The following is a 19,829-nucleotide window of genomic DNA, read 5'->3' on the forward strand; positions in this document are numbered from 1 at the left end:
CAACTCTACAATTCAAAAATATTACACAGGCAAAAAACATACAGAACCCTTAAACAAGTAGGTTTCATTAATTTTATTTCATTATTTTACGAAATGCATTACGACTGATTAATATTTTGAATAACACATATAAACTCCATGTGACCCCCTTCAATTAGTCAGCAAGTGTAATGCGAGAGGGAAACATAAGTGAAGTCGAAAACTGATTAATCTACTTTTGATGTTGGATGAAAGTCCGAAACCGGTCAGAGATATAATAAACATGGCACTACGATAGATCAAATCAACGATAAGAATTTCTGCAGGCATAACCACACTTTTCAGGAAAATTTATATTGAATCACACAATAATCTAAGCATTATAAAGTTATTTATGCAATAAAAAAAAATCTATTCATACCAGGATAGAACTGTGGAGGATCACAGAAGATTGCTTTACCCCAATTTTCATTTCCACTTTCTGGTGATCTTTTCAGGTTAAAATCACCCATCACACCAAAACTTAACTCTACAGTCTCTGAAACGATAGTTCCATATTCGTTTGATGCTTTACAGTGATAAAATCCTCCGTCTTCTATCTAAACCAAAAAAATCTTCTATCGTTTTGAATAAAAAAAAAAGGATCTGGAGTAAATACTTACATGACTTTCTCCAGTTGTGCAACTATTACAATTTTCTACTGTTAATAAATTTTACAGAACTTATTTAGTTATCTTAGTATTATTTAGTACAGCGGTTCCCAACCTGGGGTATGCGAAAGATTGTTTAGGGGTACGCAAAAAAAAAGTTATTATGGCGGAAGATAAAAAAATTATACAGATATATTATTAATGAGAAAAAAATTATATAATAAATGTTTCCCACAACTTAATTATAAAATTATTATAATAAAACTGAATAACATACAAATTGACAAGAATTAAGTACTCATTCGATACTGCAGTATTTTTTTTTAAAGGAAATATATTTGTATATCAAAAATTATGTATTAAATGATTTCTTGAAAATGTAAAAATTCGAAAAAATGTTGCTTTAGTTTTGACTAATATTACACATGGCCCGCATATAATTTACTTCTCCTTTATTAACGCTTTGCTGTTTCAATTTACGACCTCTGCAATAGTTATTGGTTTGAAATGTTTACCTATTCATAAATGAATTTTTTAATAGGAACATATCATATGTATATGTTTTTTACAAGACACATTATATTCAGATTGTTTTGCTGTTAATTTAAAGTTACAATGCGTAAAATCAAGTATACGATTATTTTATATATCTTAATATATATAAATCTCGTGTCACAATGTTTGTCCTCAATGGACTCCTAAACCACTTAACCGATTATAATAAAATTCGCACACCATGTGCAGTTCGATCCAACTTGAGAGATAGGATAGTTATAGTCGCATAGATCAAATTATATAGTTATAGATCAAATTATAGTCGCAATTTTAATTTATTGCTAATTATTTGTCTGTTATTATTTGACATAACATATCAGCTGACCCGGCATGTGTCACATATAAGCTACATTTTAACAGCATAATTACCACGTGTTGTTGACGCTATAAAATTAATTAAATTTATTTTGTAGTGAACGAAATACCGTATAATTCAATTATTTCCACTTTTTAAAGTTTTGGTGTTAGCATAGCCGGCCACGTGTTACTTAGACTGAAGTGTAAATTGAATTCATATTATAATGAAGATAATACAGTGAAATTAATCCTGTTTTTTACTTATTTGTGCTTCATTGATCAAAACTTTATAATTTAATTTGAATATATGTATGTAAGTATTATCACATAATTATAAAATTTAATTAAAATGTCAATGCAAAAATGATACACAATTTCCTACACTTTTTCAATAGTTGTACAAATATTTTTTTTTATTGTTTTTATTTAACCTCTATTAAAAAATATTTAGCACTTATTATTTCAATGTGCTATGATAACAAGTTTTTCAGATTTGTTTTCTTATATTTAAACGATTAAATTAGTATTTCAATTCTTATTGAAATTATTATTTAAACTCTATAATTTACGTATTAAAAGAGCCCATCAGTTGGCAGAACAAATTGAATCAAGAAATCCAGCTCAAAGAATCAGGACAGCAGAAGGTCATGCACAAGAATCTCAAGAACAGTGTAACGAACGTCTTCAAGAGAATATCATAAGAACAAGAGCAGCAGGAGAACGAGACATAGCCACAGTAGGAGCACAGGAACAATAATTTCAATTTATACATGTAAGTAATATCACATAGTTTTATAAAAGTTAATTAATATATCAATGAGAAAATGGCACAAAGCTCCCCCACACTTTTTCAATAATTGTACAAAAATTTTTATATTATTTTTATTTAACCTCCATTGAAAATTATTTTGCACTTATTATTTCAATGTGCTATGATAACATGTTTTTCAGTTCCTCTTTCTAATATTTAAACGATTAAATTATTATTTTCAGTCAAATGCCACCGAAAAAATCTAACCTCAACAACGCGAGCAGCAAAGGGTCACGACGCAAACGTGTTGAAAGAGCTCAGCAATTACCAGAACAAATCGAAACAAGAAATGCAGCTCAAAGAATCAGGACTGCAGAAAGTCGTGCACAAGAATCTCAAGAACAGCGTGACGAACGTCTGCAACAGAATATTACGAGAACAAGAGCGGCACGAGAACGAAACATAGCTACAGTACGAGTACTAGATCGACAAAGGCAACGGATCAGCCGCTCATTAACACGTGCATCATTCGTTCGGCTTGCCTTTGAATATGCACCAGATATTAACTACTCAGCGCATTCAAAAATTGCTATCGGTGGAATGGATAAAGCATGTCAATATTGCCAGGCATTGAAATTTCGGAATGAAGCAGCCGGCATGTGCTGCGCATCAGGAAAAGTTGTGCTGTCACCTCTACCCGCTCCGCCGGAGCCTTTATTATCCCTTCTTACTGGCAATTCAGATGATTCCAAATTATTTTTGCGTAAGATACGCAAATTTAATTCTTGCTTCCAAATGACGTCATTTGGGGCAACTAAAATTTGCGATCGTGCATCCGATGGACGTAATTTTGAAACTACATTCAAAATTCAAGGCCAGGTGTACCATAAAATCGGATCACTGATGCCAATGCCTGATAACAATCCGAAATTTCTTCAAATTTATTTTATGGGCGATTGTGAAGAGCGCGTGACGACTCGGTGCCTGTATAATTTTATTGAACAAGCAGAGGAAAGAGCAATTGTGATATTATTGGAAAATTTTTTAGAAGATCACAATCAACTAATTCAATTGATCAAAAGAGTTTCGCCACGACTGCAAAATGACAATTATCAAATCGTCATAAAAGCCGACAAAGTGAACATGCTGGTAGATTCAACGCTCCAACTGTTGATGAGGTTGCTGTTATCATGGTTGGTGATCCAGTTGACAAAAGATCTATAAAAATTACACGGCGAGACAACACTGTCAGTACGATTTCGGATCTACACCGTTCATATGACGCACTACAATATCCATTGATATTTTGGCAAGGACAAGATGAATATCACCTTAATATCAAACAGTATGATCCAAATACCGGTAAATTTGACAATTATCTATTTACTTTCTTACTGTATGTATAGATTTTAATTTCGTATTGCATTTTATTTTTTATTTTTTTAGGTGATTACAGAAATAATAAAGTTAGCTCAATGAACTACTACGCACACCGAATAATGGTTAGACAACATCAAGACAATTATATCCTTCGATATCGTCAGCTGTTCCATCAATACATTGTTGATATGTATGCTAAGGTCGAAAGCGAACGCTTGCGATTCCTTCGATTCAACCAGGCAAAACTACGATCGGAAGAATATATTCACTTACGAGATGCTGTTGCTGGAAACATCGATGGAAATTTAAATCCCAATGACATCGGTAATGCTTTCATTTTACCTTCAAGCTACATCGGCAGTCCACGGAACATGCAGGAATACATACAAGATGCGATGACTTACGTACGTCATTACGGCCGACCGGATTTATTTATTACATTCACATGTAATCCGAATTGGGAAGAGATACAAACTTTACTATTGCCAGGACAACAAGCCATTCATCGTCATGATTTAACTGCACGTGTGTTTAAACAAAAATTGAAATCTTTAATTGATTTTATTGTTAAATATTCAATTTTTGGTATCACACGTTGTTGGCTGTATACGATAGAGTGGCAAAAGCGAGGTTTGCCTCATGCCCACATTTTGGTTTGGCTTAAAGATAGAATCCGTCCTGAAGAAATCGATCAAATAATTTCAGCCGAAATTCCAGACCCATTAATTGATCAAGAATTATTTGATATTGTCACCAAACACATGATCCATGGGCCATGCGGTGCTTTCAACATGACGTCACCGTGCATGGAAAATGGAAAATGTAAAAAAAACTTCCCAAAGCCGCATACGAATGACACGATCACGGATATTGATGGTTATCCAATGTATCGCCGCAGAAGTACTGAGAATGGTGGCCACACATTTACAATGCGACTGCCGAACTTTCCAAATCAAGTTGAGTTTGATAATCAGTGGGTGGTACCATACTCACCACTACTTTCAAAAACTTACAAAGCTCATATCAATGTTGAGCTTTGCAGTTCTGTTAAATCAATTAAGTATATTTGTAAATATGTAAACAAAGGCAGTGATTTGGCCATATTTGAAGTACAAAACATAAATAAAAATGACGAAATAGCACGATACCAAATGGGCAGATACATTAGCAGCAATGAAGCTATTTGGCATATTCTCAGCTTTCCCATCCACGAAAGAGATCCTGCTGTCCAACATCTGGCAATACATCTTGAAAACGGTCAACGTGTATACTTCACTGAAGAAAATGTTCTCCAAAGAGCGTTCGAAGCTCCGAAAACGACTCTAACTGAATTTTTTACATTGTGTCAAAAACCTGATGTTTTTGGCCAATTCGCGAAGACATTGGTGTTTGGTGATGTTCCACGTTATTTCACATGGAACAAATCCAGTAAAAAATGGGAGCCACGGAAACAAGGAAAACCACATCCTTCCATTACAGGCATATTCAAAGCTAAGACATTGGGGAGACTTTACACGGTACATCCAAAGCAACGTGAGTGCTTCTATTTACGTTTGTTATTGGTGAATGTTCCCGGACCAACGTCTTTTGAATTTTTACGAACAGTTAATGGTCGAGTATTCAATACATACCAGGATGCATGTCGTGAACTGCAATTGCTAGAAGACGATAACCATTGGGACTTAACGCTTGCTGATGCTGCGTTGACATCAACACCGAATAACATTCGTCAGTTGTTTGCAATTATTTTGACGACATGTTATCCCTCGCAAGCACAAACTTTGTGGGAAAAATATAAAAATTATATGACAGAAGACATCTTGCACCGAATTAGACAAACAAATCAATGCCAAAACATAGATTATACACCAGAGATGTACAATGAAGCATTGGTCTTGATCGAGGATTTATGTGTTCTTATTTCAAATTTACCACTTAATCATTATGGTATGCCATCACCTAATCGTCCAGCCACCGACTTAGTCAATACCGATTTACAACGAGAAAACCAATATGACCATGGAAGTTTAGCAACAATTATCATGAACAGTGAACCATTACTGACAGCAGAACAAAAAATTATTTATGATCGGATTATGCTGGCTGTTGCTGCTGAACAAGGCGGTTTTTTTTTCTTGGATGCACCCAGTGGAACCGGTAAGACATTTTTAATATCGTTGATTCTTGCCAAAATACGGTCGCAACAAAAAATCGCATTAGCAGTAGCATCGTCAGGCATTGCGGCTACTTTACTGGATGGTGGGCGAACAGCACATTCAACATTCAAGCTGCCATTGGACGTTCATAATAAACCAGATGCAATGTGTAACATCAAAAAGAATAGTGGAATAGCTGCAGTGTTGCGGAAGAGTTCTATAATAATTTGGGATGAGTGCACAATGGCACACAAATATTCACTTGAAGCATTAAACAGAACTATGCAAGATTTAAACAGCAATAATAAACTTTTCGGTGGTGCTATCTTACTTTTGTCTGGTGACTTCCGGCAGACCTTACCGGTTATACCTCGCTCTACTTTCGCGGATGAGATTAATGCATGTTTGAAACAATCATTCTTATGGCGAAGTGTTGAAACACTTCGATTGACCATAAATATGCGAGTACAATTGCAAAATGATCCATCAGCACAAATATTTTCCGAACAACTACTAGATATTGGGAACGGTAAAATAGAACTGCAACCAAATACGCAATGCATTAAACTACCAGACAATTTTTGCACTGTTGTTCAAGATAAAAATGAATTGATTCAGAGTATTTTCCCGGATATACAGAATAATTATTTGAATCATGAATGGCTTAGTCAACGGGCGATTTTGGCAGCCAAAAACGTTGATGTTGACGAAATTAACTTCCAGATACAACAGTTGTTACCAGGCGATCTGATGTCTTTTAAATCAATCGATACTGTTGTTGATGAAAATGAAAGTGTAAATTTTCCGATTGAATTTTTAAATTCATTAGATATCCCTGGAATGCCACCACATAATCTTCTATTAAAGCTTGGTTCCCCTATTATTCTCCTCCGTAATTTGAATCCACCTCAATTATGTAACGGTACGCGTTTGGTCATCAAAAAGATCACTGGAAACATTCTTGAAGCAACCATTTTGGCTGGGAAGTTTAAAGGAAAAGTGGTCCTGCTGCCACGTATTCCGATGATACCATCAGATTCTACCATACCCTTCAAAAGGCTACAGTTTCCAATTCGTTTAGCTTTCGCCATGTCTATAAATAAATCTCAAGGTCAAACAATGTCCATTTGTGGTTTAGATTTGGAAAATCCATGTTTTTCTCATGGGCAACTATATGTTGCGTGTTCACGTGTTGGGAAACCGTCGAATCTATTTGTGTTAGCTAAAGACAGGTTAACCAAAAACATTGTGCACCGATTGGTGTTAAATTAAATTGAAATTGAAAGTATTTATAATTCAAAAAAATAGATATTAATGTTTAAAAGTTTAAGACTGTCTGCCTTGCCTACCTCATTCATGAGTTTAAGCGTCACATGTTATTTACTGTATTATACTGTAATATACTTATATTTGTTATAAAATTAAATGGAAATAATAAATCTGATAAATTTTTATTTTGTACCTATTGATTTCTGCTTAATATCAAGTGTAAGAACATTTTAATTAATTGTGTTCAACGTACTTCCCCTTCAAATCTCAATCCAGTGAATTTGTATACCAACATCAACATTTTCGTCTTTGTTCGTAAATAATTTCATTGTACTAAAGGGTTATAGTAGTAGAAAGTCAAATAAGGAGATCACCATATTTTTTTACAAATACCATCTGTGTGAAAAAGCATAGTGGACTCCGTGACTGATGTTCTCTTATTGTTCCTCCTAGATTGTTTACTATAATGTAATATAACAAAAACTTTAGCCACAGCAACGCGTGGCCGGGTCAGCTAGTATATATATATATATATATATATATATATATATATATATATATCACGGTTCGCCTAGAACGATTTTAATTGAAAAGTTCACCAACATGACAAATTTTTCTTTTTCCTTATTATTTGGGTCAAAACTAACCAAAATCCACTGAAAACCAAATCGGTTTACGTTACGGATTTTTAATTTTTTAGGTCAAAAAACGGCTTTTTTTTGCATTGTTAAGCCTAATAAGGAAAAACAATACAGTTTTTTGCAAAACCAATGCATGCATTTTGAAGCTGAGGGAATTTCCGACAGATTGATGTATTTTATAAATGATAAAAATGAAACTCCACACAAAACGTTTGTAGAAAAAACAACCTGAACGTTGAATAACTCTAGCCTGCCTAGATCTTGACTTCGCCACGATAAGTGCTGCTACAAGCAAAGCGTGGGAGTCCAGAGTTTTGGCTTGCCTATCCGTTGGTTGTGCCCAGTTTGAATAGATTGTTTAAACAAAATAACGTAATTTTGACAGTAAACTGAAATTTGTTTTTCATATTTTAAATTACCATAACTTTTGAAAAACCTAACCAATTTCAAAAAATTTTTTTTGTTGTTTTTAGGAGCTGAAATACTACAAAAATCTGCAACAAAAAATATAACGTTCCATTTGAAAAACAAAAGTTGGATGCTATATCTCGAGATTGAAGGGTTTAAAAAAATGGGTCAATCACTGAAAATAAACTAGACTAAAAATGATTAAATACGTGTTTTTTATTTTTTCGAAATTTCCCGCCGTTTAAAAAAAAAGTGGGTGGAGCATATAACTTTGGTCACCCTGTATATATTTATATTAGGGGTACACACTAAGGAAAAAATCAGGTAAAGGGGTACACTAATGAAAAAAGATTGGGAACCGCTGATTTAGTAACTGCTTGGGCTTGCCCAAAATTGACTTGGAAGTAAGTAATTGTGACTGTACACAACTTTGAAGTCTAGTTCGATGTTTTCAAGTTACAAATTGACACCTAAACCTCAAAATCATTTTTTCCGGAAACATGTCAAATAAAAGCAAGTTTATGGTAACATATAAGCAGTTAGCATTCAAGTTTATAAAACATGGTGGAGCAGCTTCTAATATATTTTCAAATAATCTACAATCCTACCAATAATAATAAATAAAAATAAAAAAGTGCATTTTAGCATTATTATTAACATTGCTAAATATTATGTAGATGATGACGGAGCTCCCCTACACTATGGTCTCTTTCTCTAGTAAAGTGCTACTTTTGTTGACAGATTCTGACTGCTAGCCGGTCGGTTCTCACGATCGCCTCACACGAAATATTGAGTTTGTGCTTCCTACTATTTTTCTTTTTTAAGCCAAAATGTTGGTAAGATAAAATCAAAACTATCCGGTAGGACAGTTGTATAAGGGTTGATTGTCAACAAGTGCATAGTGATATATATCTTTCAATGAAAATAATACAAACAGGTACCTGGCGAGGATTGTGTATGATAAGTGATCCACCACTTAGCGTATAACGTTTATCTTTTAGAGGATCTATTCTGGTGGCAACAAGGGTATTGAGTTCGTAGTCTTCTTTGAACCATTCATATGTTGGAGTTGGAAAACCGCCCGCAAGGCAGCTGAAATTTCAAGAGTTTTAGGAAAAAAAATAAATAAATGTCCACAAAAATAATTTCTTACTTTCATAGCGTGTTCCACTATGCCCTTCGAAGTCACAAAAATTTACTAAAAAATGTATAAATTCTGAACTCGCTTTTCATGAAATAATTCAGCGTTTGGCTTCTTATAAAGTTAAAAAAGCGTTCACTTGATTTAACCCAGCACAACCCAGTTTCTTTAAACTGTTTCCACAACATGCGCAAATTGATTGATGCTAGATTTCTTCTTATAAACATAATTATTAAAATTTCAAATCATAGAAAAAAAATTAAAATTGTAGCAGTAACTAAAAAACAATTCTCATAAAAAAAAAAAAAATTAAAATAACCTTACTGTTAACAATAAATAGACTTGTAAATAATAATAAAAATGTGACAAAATAATAAAGAGTTACTCTTCTAAAAGGAAAGCACGCAACTTCATGGCCTTTATGACGAAGTTGTAGGTGTTGTAAATTTGAGCCACATTATCAAACAAAAGTACCTTGTCCAAGGAAGGGTCCGAACATGTGGCCAAATACCTGTCTCTGAGTAACTTGTAATAAGGGCATTCAAAAAATATATGTTTAAGAGATTCCTCTTTCTTTTTACACAGCTTACAGTTTTCTGACAATTCAACCTTACAGACTATTTTGCTGCTAGACAGAGTACACATTTTATCAGAACTAATTCTAAGCTGACTGACAATTCTAATCACTTCTAAGGGAATGTTACAGAATAGATAAGAACTGAAAAAATCTTTGTACATGATACCCTTATAAAGCGTACTGTATGTAGAATTGTTCGCTCGCTCTAAATCTTTATTAAATGAGTACACCTGGAAATCTCTCAGTATTTTATTCTTAAATTTTTTTAATTGTTCTGCGTCCTGACTATTCCACAGCCAGTCATAGCCTAAATTGATAAAATAGTTTTTCAAATGAGAGGCCACATTAAATTTAATAATGTTGCTGTCGGAACCATCCAAAAAGAATAACCTATTGTAACAAATTCCGGGTAGTCTATTACTGGGCATATTCAACAACTTAATTAACCAATTTAATGCCCTTTTTAAAACAAGATACTCTAGTTTAACTAGACCAGTTTCTAGCCAGACCATGTAACTGGCAGTGCATGTAGGCCAATAAAATAAGGATTTAAAAAACTTTACTTGGACTATTTCCATTTGTTCAGTATATCGTAAAGCCCATACCTCGCTACCGTACAGTAAAGTTGAACACATATACGCTTTCAAATAGTTATAGCCTGCCTTCCCAAAATGTTAATTTGGTTTTAACCATAATGGATTTTACCGCACCTTTGCTTTATTTATCATTGACTTACAGTTCAGGTGAAAAAGTTCCGAATTAGACAGCAGTATACCTAGGTAGGTGAATGAACTCACTACCTCCAAACGCTCCTTCCCATAATAAAAAACCTCCTTTGCAGCTCTCCCTTGACTTTTCTTAAAAATTACTATTTTAGATTTCTGAATATTAACTTCAAGCCGGTTAATTTCACAGTATCGCTCCAAAATGCGTAACTTCCTCTTAGCGTCAACAGGCGTATTTGACAGCAAACTACGTCATCGGCATACAAAAGGGATGAAATCCCGTTGGTATGATCGATGTGAACCAGGTCACAACTATTATCTTGAAGGAATCTATCCAGGTCATCAATAAATATAGCAAACAACAGAGGGGATATAGAATCACCTTGTAATACTCCTCTAGATACCGCAACATCATCCGTACACGAGTTAAAGGTTCTAATTTTCGTGGTTGTGATGCTGTAAAGATTTGACAAAACTTTTATCAGTTTCCGTCTAATTCCATATGAATATAACTTATGCCATAACAGATTGTGATCCACGCTGTCGAAAGCTTTCCTAAAGTCGACAAAAGTGGCAAACACCTTTCTTTTATCTCTTATAATTTGGCTACTAATTAAGGCGGAAAGAGAAAATATGTTGTCTATGCAACCTCTAGATTTACGAAAACCGTTTTGGTTTTCTATTAAAGGATTACCGTATTCTAGCCAATCGGCGAGCCTATTGGAAAGGAGTTGCGTAAATAGCTTCGTTATACAATACATTAATGAAATACCTCTGTAATTTTCCGGTTGCTGGGGGTCACCTTTCTTGAAAAGCAGAAACATTTCCGATTTACCCCAGTTAAGTGGAATATATTCAGATTCTAAAATGCCGTTAAAAATTTTTTGTAAGAATTCAAGGCCTTGAGGGGGTAGGTTTTTGAAAAATTCGTATGTAAATCCATCTGATCCCGGTGCTTAATTTTTTTTTACAACTACTAATAACTCTTAAAATTTCATTTAAAGAAAAAGAGGCGTCAAAGAAAGGGTGAACGGTATCAAAGAACGTAATTAAAGGTGGATTGATAGATGGATATAACTGTTTTAAGTAAGAATTCCAAATTGAAACATCAATATTATTAGCTGATTTACTGGAAGCGCTTGTGTTTATTTATTATTTCCCAAAAAGTTCTGGCATCTTTTACATTACCGAAAGAAACATTTAATTCTTTATAGTATTCTGATTTGCACAGTTTTAATGTTAAATTGTAATTTTTCCTTTTGAGTATAAAATGATTGTAACAAACGGGGTCTAAACTAGAGTATTTATATTCTTTATAAGCTTTTTTCATAGATATTTTTGCTTTATGACATTCGACATTGTACCAAGGTTTCTTAAATGCAGGGATCTGATTAATTGATAATTTTTTATTTTGGACCATATCTAGTTTATTTGCGATTGTAACCAAAGAATTATAAAAAGTATCAAACTGTTGCTGGGTTGAAAGAGTTTGAAGGGAGCCAAAGTTAACTGTGTTTAGAATCAAACTTTTATATTCATCTTTTTTCCTGTCGTCCCAGTTATACTTCAATATGTGAGAAGAATGACGTATGTTTTTCACATTTGACCTTGGTATTTCTCTGCCAGTTACATGGTCGAATATTAACAAACATGGGAGATGGTCTGAGATTATTAATGAATCATCGATTTGCATATCCTTAATAAAGTGCAACCCGTCAAAATTTGACCATATAATATCAATAACACTTTGACCATTTACTCCTAAATAGGTAAAGTTACCTTCTCTATCACTATTTGTTCGGCCATTTAGAGCGTAAAAGCCGTGATCTACCATGAACTCTACTAGTTTTTCACCTCTCGTGTTAACACATATATCTTTTGAAAACCTTAATTCCTCTAGAAAAGTATTAACAAAAATTTCTGAGTTTCCATTATTTAAAGACCCGATACGGCAGTTAGCGTCACCTCCAATATATATTTTAATATCTCCAAATTTTTCTAGAGTATTCAGCAAAAGTGTATCCAAATCGTTCAATAAACCGTCTAAAGGATCATGAGGTCGAAAATAGATACTTCCAATAATTAATTTTAGTTCATTATAACAGATAAATAAAAAAATCCAAGATGGAGAGATATATATAATTTCGTAAATAAATTTTTTATTAATTAGGGCCAAAAGACCTCCACTAGGACGACCTCTTGCCTTTTCTCTACTAGCTTTACTATTTATTACATAGAAATTGTTAAATAATTTTGAGTTAAAGACAGGATCTGAAGTTAACCATGTTTCACATACAAAAAGGAAATCTATAGAGGTGAAAAACTTGAGCTGTTCTAAATCTAATGAATAAAAACGTGCAAAACCGTTAATATTCCAAAAAAGTGCTTTCAAATTGTTAGTTATAGTAGGAGTATAATTGAGTATTACCTGAGACAAATTATTATCGTTTACCTTAGAGAATGAACAGTAATTAGTTACTTCTTGACTGTTGCGGCTAATTCTTTTGGTCTTAAAAAACCAACCAATGAACCCTTTTGTATGTATAGTTCCTTTAGTTTTTCTTTTCTTGGTAGATTTCCTTATCTGCAGCGTGGATTCCGAAGTATCCGTAGTAACGCTTCCTTCATCCAACTCGTCGCCTGAGTAATCACCAGTATCGCAAAGATGTTGTAAATCGGCATCTGTTCTTATAATTATAGCAGAAGAACCTTCAAGTTGTCTAATCATAAGACATATGTCTAATCATAAATACCAAACGTATTTAATAATACCATTCTTCTGTAATTCTTTCGCCCTTTTAAAAAGTACGTTTAGATGAGGTGGCAACATTTCATTAATAAAAATCGGCTGAGCAGGTGATATTTCAAAGATTAGTGAAGTTAATTTCTCCTTATTTTACTTTTTTAAATTCAGGAAAGCGTCTTTATCAATACGACTTACGGATTTTATACAAATAGGTGGTGGAGAGAGGTTATGTCTAGGCTTTAAACGATAAATATAATCTAATTTTGTTAAGTTGTTATCAAAACCAATAGCTTGACTAAGCTTACTAAACACTGTTTGTAGATTTTCGTTTTCAGTTTGAGGTAAATTATTTATTAATAAAGCATTTGTACGATGAACGGAGTTATAAACCTCTTTTTTAACATTACTTATCTCCACTCTTAACAACATATTTTCCTTTTTAATTTTTGAGAGTTCAACGGATTGGGCTTTAACTTTTTTCTCTAAATTAAAAATAGAATTATTCACGTCTTCTTTATAGGAGTTTAGAGTTTGGATGATATTTGTATTAGATGCCTCCAAATTTTGCATAATTTTTGACATTGCTTCCAACTTAGCTAGGATAATCCCAATAGCACCATCATTACCTGGGGCGTCCCCCACCTGAGGCCCACTGTTATGTACACTTGACATGTTTACAGTCCAGAGTCAAAAGACAGTAACAGCAAATAAGAAAGTAGATGGCAAGCTTTACGTCGGAGATTATAACGTAGCGTATTATACCTATATATTTACAGCTGGTTGATAACAAAGTTCTTTCACTGGAGAAGATGACGTATTTTCCCCCACTCCAATGTGATAAAACAGACCTACCTCGACTGGCCTATCCAAGCTTAAATTTTCAATTTTAATTTTAATTAATTGCTCAAAAACGGTTCGATAGAAATTCTTGAAAATTCACATAACCATCACTTGCACTAGAAATTCTTTAACTGCACACTTATAGCACAAACAAACGACTATAACAATTCGAAAAAACCGTTTTAAACGGATACGATCTTTACAGTTAGACAGCACGGGCCAAACTCCTTTACACAGTAATTACAGACTAACACTCATAAAATTTTAAAACAAATAAGACATCTTCCTTGTGAGCTGCCATTTTTACTAATTACATTCCAGCAAACAAAAAAAACACTAGACGAGAAAAGTACTTCACGATTGACTTATAAAATACGTGTGACGTTTTCTTCTTTAATTTTTCTTTTTCCATACGTTTATTTTAGTAGAAGTACGGTCTGTTTACTAAGCGTTGAATTGTTGATCGACAAACGTTTCTGCATGGTTGGAATAAGTCTATTTTTTAGTGTCTAACTTAAAGAACCACTTTACTGCATCGTTTTTTAAGATTTTCTCGAAAACCACTCCGCCGTTTTTCCTTAAGAACATTGTTCACTTAGTGAACATGGATCACTAATAGTACAGATGTAGCTCTACAACTTTAATTACAAATATTTTTTCAAGAAAATTCAAGTAAGGGCACTTCTAGAAGAAGGGGTGGTTAGTCTTCCCTCTATTGTGCCATTTTTGCATGCCGTACTGTCTTGCCATGACCACTTGTACAATAATAATACGAATCAAATGTGGAATTAAATCTCCAAAGGACAGAAATTGCCAGCCACTTAATGAATAGATTTTTCAGTATTTTTTTTGATTTTCTAAAAACGACTCCTACAATTTTATTTAAACTTAATTTACTTATAATAAATATGTAGTTCTACAAATTTTTTTGTACCATTTTCCCAAAAAAATTCTATCGTGGATACTTATTGGAAAGAGGGAGGTAGATCCCTTCTAATGTGCCCCTTTCTGAAATGCAGTGATGAAGTTTTAAGAAATGACCTCAATCGCGTCTTTTTTACCTCAATAAATTGTTCACTTTTTTGAAAATGGCTCATAGGTTTTTCTTTACACTTCTTGTATACATTGCATACTCATGAGAGAGGATTACGTGTGGAATGTTGTGTTGTAGTTTTTACGAAATTTATTTATTACTGTTCATTATTTTTGGTGACTGATTCATAGTTTCAATAGGATGAAAAAATAACTGCCATATAAATAACTGTGTAGGCATGTAGGCTCTTACATAAACTCACATTTCTATTCCACCACCTAGGGATAGTATTATGTACATCACTTTGCTAAACTAAATAAAAATCTATTCATTATGCCTCTTCGAAATTTTCTAAGATAATTATGAAACATTCTTAAAAAATGAATTTACCTTAACGTAACATCGTTGTATATTTGTCTTTCAGAAAGGTCATAAACTACATTTACAGGCTGTTTAATAAAATAGGGTCCCTTTGGCAGACGTTCAGGATCATCTACATTGAGTCCATACTGTGAAGTCCTGTCGTCCATGACAAGATAGTGTACCTTAGCTACAGATGCTTCACATATGTACAGTAACAGCTCATCACCACTAACACGTTCCAGGACCCATCTTTTCATTAAGTTAGAGAAACTGCAAATAACCAATATGTCGTAAATAATTAATAAGACATATTTTACGTTTACTTCGTTTCAGTTCACATTTGATTTCTACTTATTATAAATTATCACATCTATGGGGTGCCATGAATGATGCTAGTAATTACCAGAGAGATAATCTGAGCGATTCAGATAGAAAAGAGTGTTGGGTTGAAGGTTGGTAAGGGCAAAGCAACTCCATAAAGACATATAAATATGGATAAAAGACTGATTTAAGCGGTAATGGAGAATCGGGCATTTTAACCAAAGACCCTATAATGAAATTTAATAGCTTGTCTTTGCTAACGATATTGGCATTATAGGAATGTTACTTAGAACCGTAGAAAAGGTATTAGTAACTTAGCAATGCCTAGCTAGCAAAATAGAGCTCTTCATTAATGAGCAAAATTACGAGTCTTAGGATCCTGAATATGTCTCATAACGAATTGAACAGCCTCAAGTGTCGGTAGTCAGTTGAGATTTTAAAAATGTAGGCGAGTTTACCTATCTGAGCTGCCAAGTGAATCTTGACTATTACTTAGCTGAAATAAAGGGAAGTGCTTTAGCTGTCCTGCTTCTTTAGCTGCAAAAAACGTCTAGCGTCACTTATTTCAAGGGAATCAAAACAAAAATTTACAAGTTAAGTTCCAGTTCTAGCATAGGGCCTCAAAACTTTGAACTACATCTCAGGTAGACGGAATAAGCCACTGAATATTGAAATAATTTAGAGCCAAGTACACATAAAGAAAAAAAAAATCACAAGAAAAAAATTGTTTTTAGCACACACAGAAAAGTACGTAATTTGACATCGAGAAATTGCAGAGAGTTCAAACCTGGTTTTCTGTGTTGGTACTATTGTCGCTTCAAGGAAATTAAAGGTAACAATAACAATATGTTGCCAATCTTTTCCCTTCGTTAAAAAAACAAGAGTTATTGTTTTTCTAATTACTGTTTGTTTTTTGGCTGCGAAATCTCTTTTCCCCTTCCAAACTCTTATCTTGACCTAACAACACTCAAGGATGGTTGAGAAGAGGTTTAACGTTCAACTAGGAACTTTTTACCAAGAAATTTCATACAACAGCTCTTACTGTCGTCTACCAAAATTATTTTTTAAAAAAGGAATTACTTATAAATTAAATAATCTCCGTTCTGTTGAATGGAATCAGTAGGCTGTGAAAAATATGTCTGATCAAATTCAGAGAGAGAGGTGCCATCTTCATTCACCCAATAATTAGGGCTCTGCTGATGAGCTGATATATACCAACGTCTATGTTGTGGATCTTGTATTGACAGTTGATACAATATAAAAGCATGTTCTTCAATTGTGCTTACGCTCAGTAAGTCAGCTTCGTAAGCCTGTTAAGAAGTAAGCAAATAAGAATTTTGATGTTATTCGTGTATTGAAATTATTGCAGGTAAACTGTTCAGAACATATCTGTTAGTGTACACAAACCTGGCAATTTCTTCGAGCTTCATTTCTTGATCTAAGAGGTGATTTGATAAACCTATAACACGATGACTGAAAATAAACCCAAAATTGAGGGCACTGCCATTCTTGTTCATCTATTTGTCCATAAACACATAGTGCGCCAACAATCAATAAACAACTTTTTAATGCAACCATATTTTCTAAAAAATAAAAAAGTTTTTAAAAAAACCTGCTTATTCAGCCAAATTTCTAAAGTTTTAAACTGTCTTCGCAGCTTGATAGATGCTTATAAGCTTCACATTATCAAACACTCCTTAATTAATAATATCAGAAATGTTTTATAAATTGTGCTAACAAAACAGAGATTTTCGTTTAAATCCTAAATTTTTGATTTTGTTAAGATTTTTAAATTACTGTAAAGTAATGACAACAACCTGCTTTTTTAAATCACTTCTAAGACCAAATCATACTTGGAGCAAAGAGATTTTAGCGAAAGACGCTAAAAAAAAATGCAATCAATTCAATACATCCTACAAATAAAAAAAAAATAAATCTTTCTCGCAATTTTTTGACAAAAATGCAAACATTTGTTTTGAAATTAAAAGAGTTATGGTCAAACGAAAACTGTAGTAAACTGAAAATTTAATTTTTATTTTATTCTTAACTGGGAAGCAAAGCGTTTCACTTATTCGTATTGGAAGTTTAAGTAATTTAAAACAAAATACATCTTTGATTACAAGGGATTTACATTTACCATTACATCTTTAATTTTTCTTTCTTAGATAACACGTACCTTTATTAAGTTTAACAAAAACGTTATAAACAGAAAAAAAAACTAGTTTCTTGAAGGTTTTATTGATCAAAATAAAAATCTTTGCTAGGAATTACATGATAAGGCAAGAGTTTGGTCTTCCGCTTTGCAAAGAATTGTCTAAATACAGCGTTATTCGTAGGCTTTATATTGAAAAGGAAAGAGCTGTGGGTAAGCACTAAAACGGTATCTCTTCAGGAAAACTACCGTAGTTTTGGTAGAAACCATTTTTTTGTGCTTCATCTGGGTCTCTAACACTAATTCATGTAGATGTTTTCGAGGGATAAACCTTCGCAAAAATAATCCAGTAAATTACTTTAAGAGACAGGATTCCCCGTAGGGAGAACTGAAGTAGCCACTTCCGCAGCGACCTCGGCGTCCCTGCGGGCATTCTAGTCCTGGGTCACTCCATGTCAAATCAACACAAAAAAATACCATTTTTGACCTCACCATCTCGGATTTTCTTGAAATTTGGCACATGTGTACTATTGGTATAGACTTGGAAAAATATGAAATTTTACTGTGATATGTCAACTGGTTTATGAGTTACAGGGCTGTAAAGTTGCCAAAAATGGGCTGAAAAACAGGGAACCCGGTGTTTTTGAATTACTGTAGAAGCTTTCCTAATTGAGCTACAGACTTGGGATTGGTGTCATTTTATAGCATATATAATGCCATTTCCTGTGATATGCGACGCCATATGGGTTAGGATAAATAAATTTAAATTTTTTAAAAAGTACATATTTTAAAATTAATTCTATGAATAGCTAGTAGTGTTATTAATCACTGGCCAAAATATTAATTTGGGACGACAATGGCTTCATTATTAAAAAAACTTAAGACTAAAGCTCCTTTTCATGGAAAATATATTTTAATAAAATTAAAGTAATAAATAAATTGAAAATAGTAATAATGAATCAATGAATTATAATTAATAATTATTAAGATTTAAAATATTGATTTTGAAATCATTTTTGGAATTAATAATTATGATTACAGTAATTTTTCATATTAATTAGAATATATTATTTTAATGAAATTATGTAGTTAATCAAATTATACAAAAATAATTCAATTCAATATCTTTGTTCAAGAACAGTCTTCTTTGGCTTAGATAACAGCCTCTTTAAGTTGGTTTAAGTCGGCAAAGGGCCTTGTGATGGCGTATGGGGTTCGGTAAAGAGACTGGCAGCTCGTGCCAGTTTGCAACGACCCTATGGAAATCAAATCCAAACTTCACTACAACTTTTTGAGTGGGCAGTAGAAAACATCACCAACATAGACTTTGCATATTCAACCCAGGAAGACTATGTTGAATCTGAGTGTTTTTTAAAAAATCGGTTTGCTCAAGCATTGGCTATTAAAGGAACACAGCAATACCATGCTTTCATTCCCAGAAGTAAATCCAAAATATTGGTTAAAAACTTTTCTATGAACTCAGAAGCTTGCGAAATAGAAGTTTCAAAATTCCCTGATAAACTAAAATTAGCCGACATATCAGGTTATATCAGTGTAGTCTATAAAGAAACTGTTGGCTTGGATATATTTTAGAGAAAAATGAAGAACTTGATGAAGTAAAAGTAACTTTTCTTCATCCAGCTGGACCCTCTAAATCATCTCGTATCCAAGAAATGCTGATATTCTTTGGGTCTCAGTAGTGGATGTTTTGATAAAAATTGATCCTGTGACTCTGACTGGAAGAACTTACATATGTCCTTCTAGAAAGTGATGCATGTCAAACAAATGAAGCCAAAATAATAAAGAGATGCTATTACTTAACAGTATGTTTTACTTTGGACTTAT

The 19,829-nt window shown here is 33.3% G+C and overlaps 3 protein-coding genes across 5 annotated transcripts in view; 2 read left to right on the forward strand and 1 right to left on the reverse strand.

The window, feature by feature from the left end:
* The window catches only part of Cont (Contactin), a 53,800-nt gene that overhangs the window by 18,536 nt on the left and 15,435 nt on the right, over positions 1-19,829 (reverse strand). For all 3 annotated transcript variants that reach the window (XM_074134387.1, XM_074134388.1, XM_074134386.1), the window contains exons 3-7: positions 17,240-17,415; positions 16,913-17,142; positions 15,539-15,781; positions 9,028-9,178; positions 401-578 (exon numbers count right to left, since the gene is read on the reverse strand). In XM_074134387.1, coding sequence (XP_073990488.1) covers positions 401-578; positions 9,028-9,178; positions 15,539-15,781; positions 16,913-17,142; positions 17,240-17,410 — 973 coding nt within the window. In that variant the 5' untranslated portion in view covers positions 17,411-17,415. The remainder of the gene's footprint in view (positions 1-400; positions 579-9,027; positions 9,179-15,538; positions 15,782-16,912; positions 17,143-17,239; positions 17,416-19,829) is intronic.
* LOC141457432 (uncharacterized) lies at positions 2,479-7,550 on the forward strand. Its single transcript, XM_074134401.1, has 2 exons — positions 2,479-2,638; positions 6,805-7,550. The coding sequence occupies exons 1-2, from the start codon at positions 2,479-2,481 to the stop codon at positions 7,038-7,040; spliced, it is 396 nt and encodes a 131-aa protein (XP_073990502.1). The 3' UTR covers positions 7,041-7,550.
* LOC141457403 (uncharacterized) lies at positions 2,833-6,622 on the forward strand. The gene is made up of 4 exons (XM_074134332.1): positions 2,833-3,218; positions 3,362-3,594; positions 3,679-6,520; positions 6,598-6,622. The coding sequence occupies exons 1-4, from the start codon at positions 2,833-2,835 to the stop codon at positions 6,620-6,622; spliced, it is 3,486 nt and encodes a 1,161-aa protein (XP_073990433.1).

The sequence above is a fragment of the Rhodnius prolixus genome, unplaced genomic scaffold, assembly GCF_049639745.1.
Source record: "Rhodnius prolixus isolate KJV_2025 unplaced genomic scaffold, Rpr scaffold_16, whole genome shotgun sequence".
In the NCBI taxonomy this organism is placed as follows: Eukaryota; Metazoa; Arthropoda; class Insecta; order Hemiptera; family Reduviidae; genus Rhodnius; species Rhodnius prolixus.

Bases quoted from the DNA above. Each gene is read 5' to 3' on its own strand.
- LOC141457432 (XM_074134401.1), top strand. From the start codon at position 2,479: ATGCCACCGAAAAAATCTAACCTCAACAACGCGAGCAGCAAAGGGTCA. The intron at 2,639-6,804 runs GTGACGAACGTC...TGATACCATCAG, and splicing joins ACAAGAATCTCAAGAACAGC to ATTCTACCATACCCTTCAAA.
- LOC141457403 (XM_074134332.1), top strand. From the start codon at position 2,833: ATGGATAAAGCATGTCAATATTGCCAGGCATTGAAATTTCGGAATGAA. The intron at 3,219-3,361 runs GTATAATTTTAT...TCGTCATAAAAG, and splicing joins CGCGTGACGACTCGGTGCCT to CCGACAAAGTGAACATGCTG. The intron at 3,595-3,678 runs GTAAATTTGACA...TTATTTTTTTAG, and splicing joins ACAGTATGATCCAAATACCG to GTGATTACAGAAATAATAAA.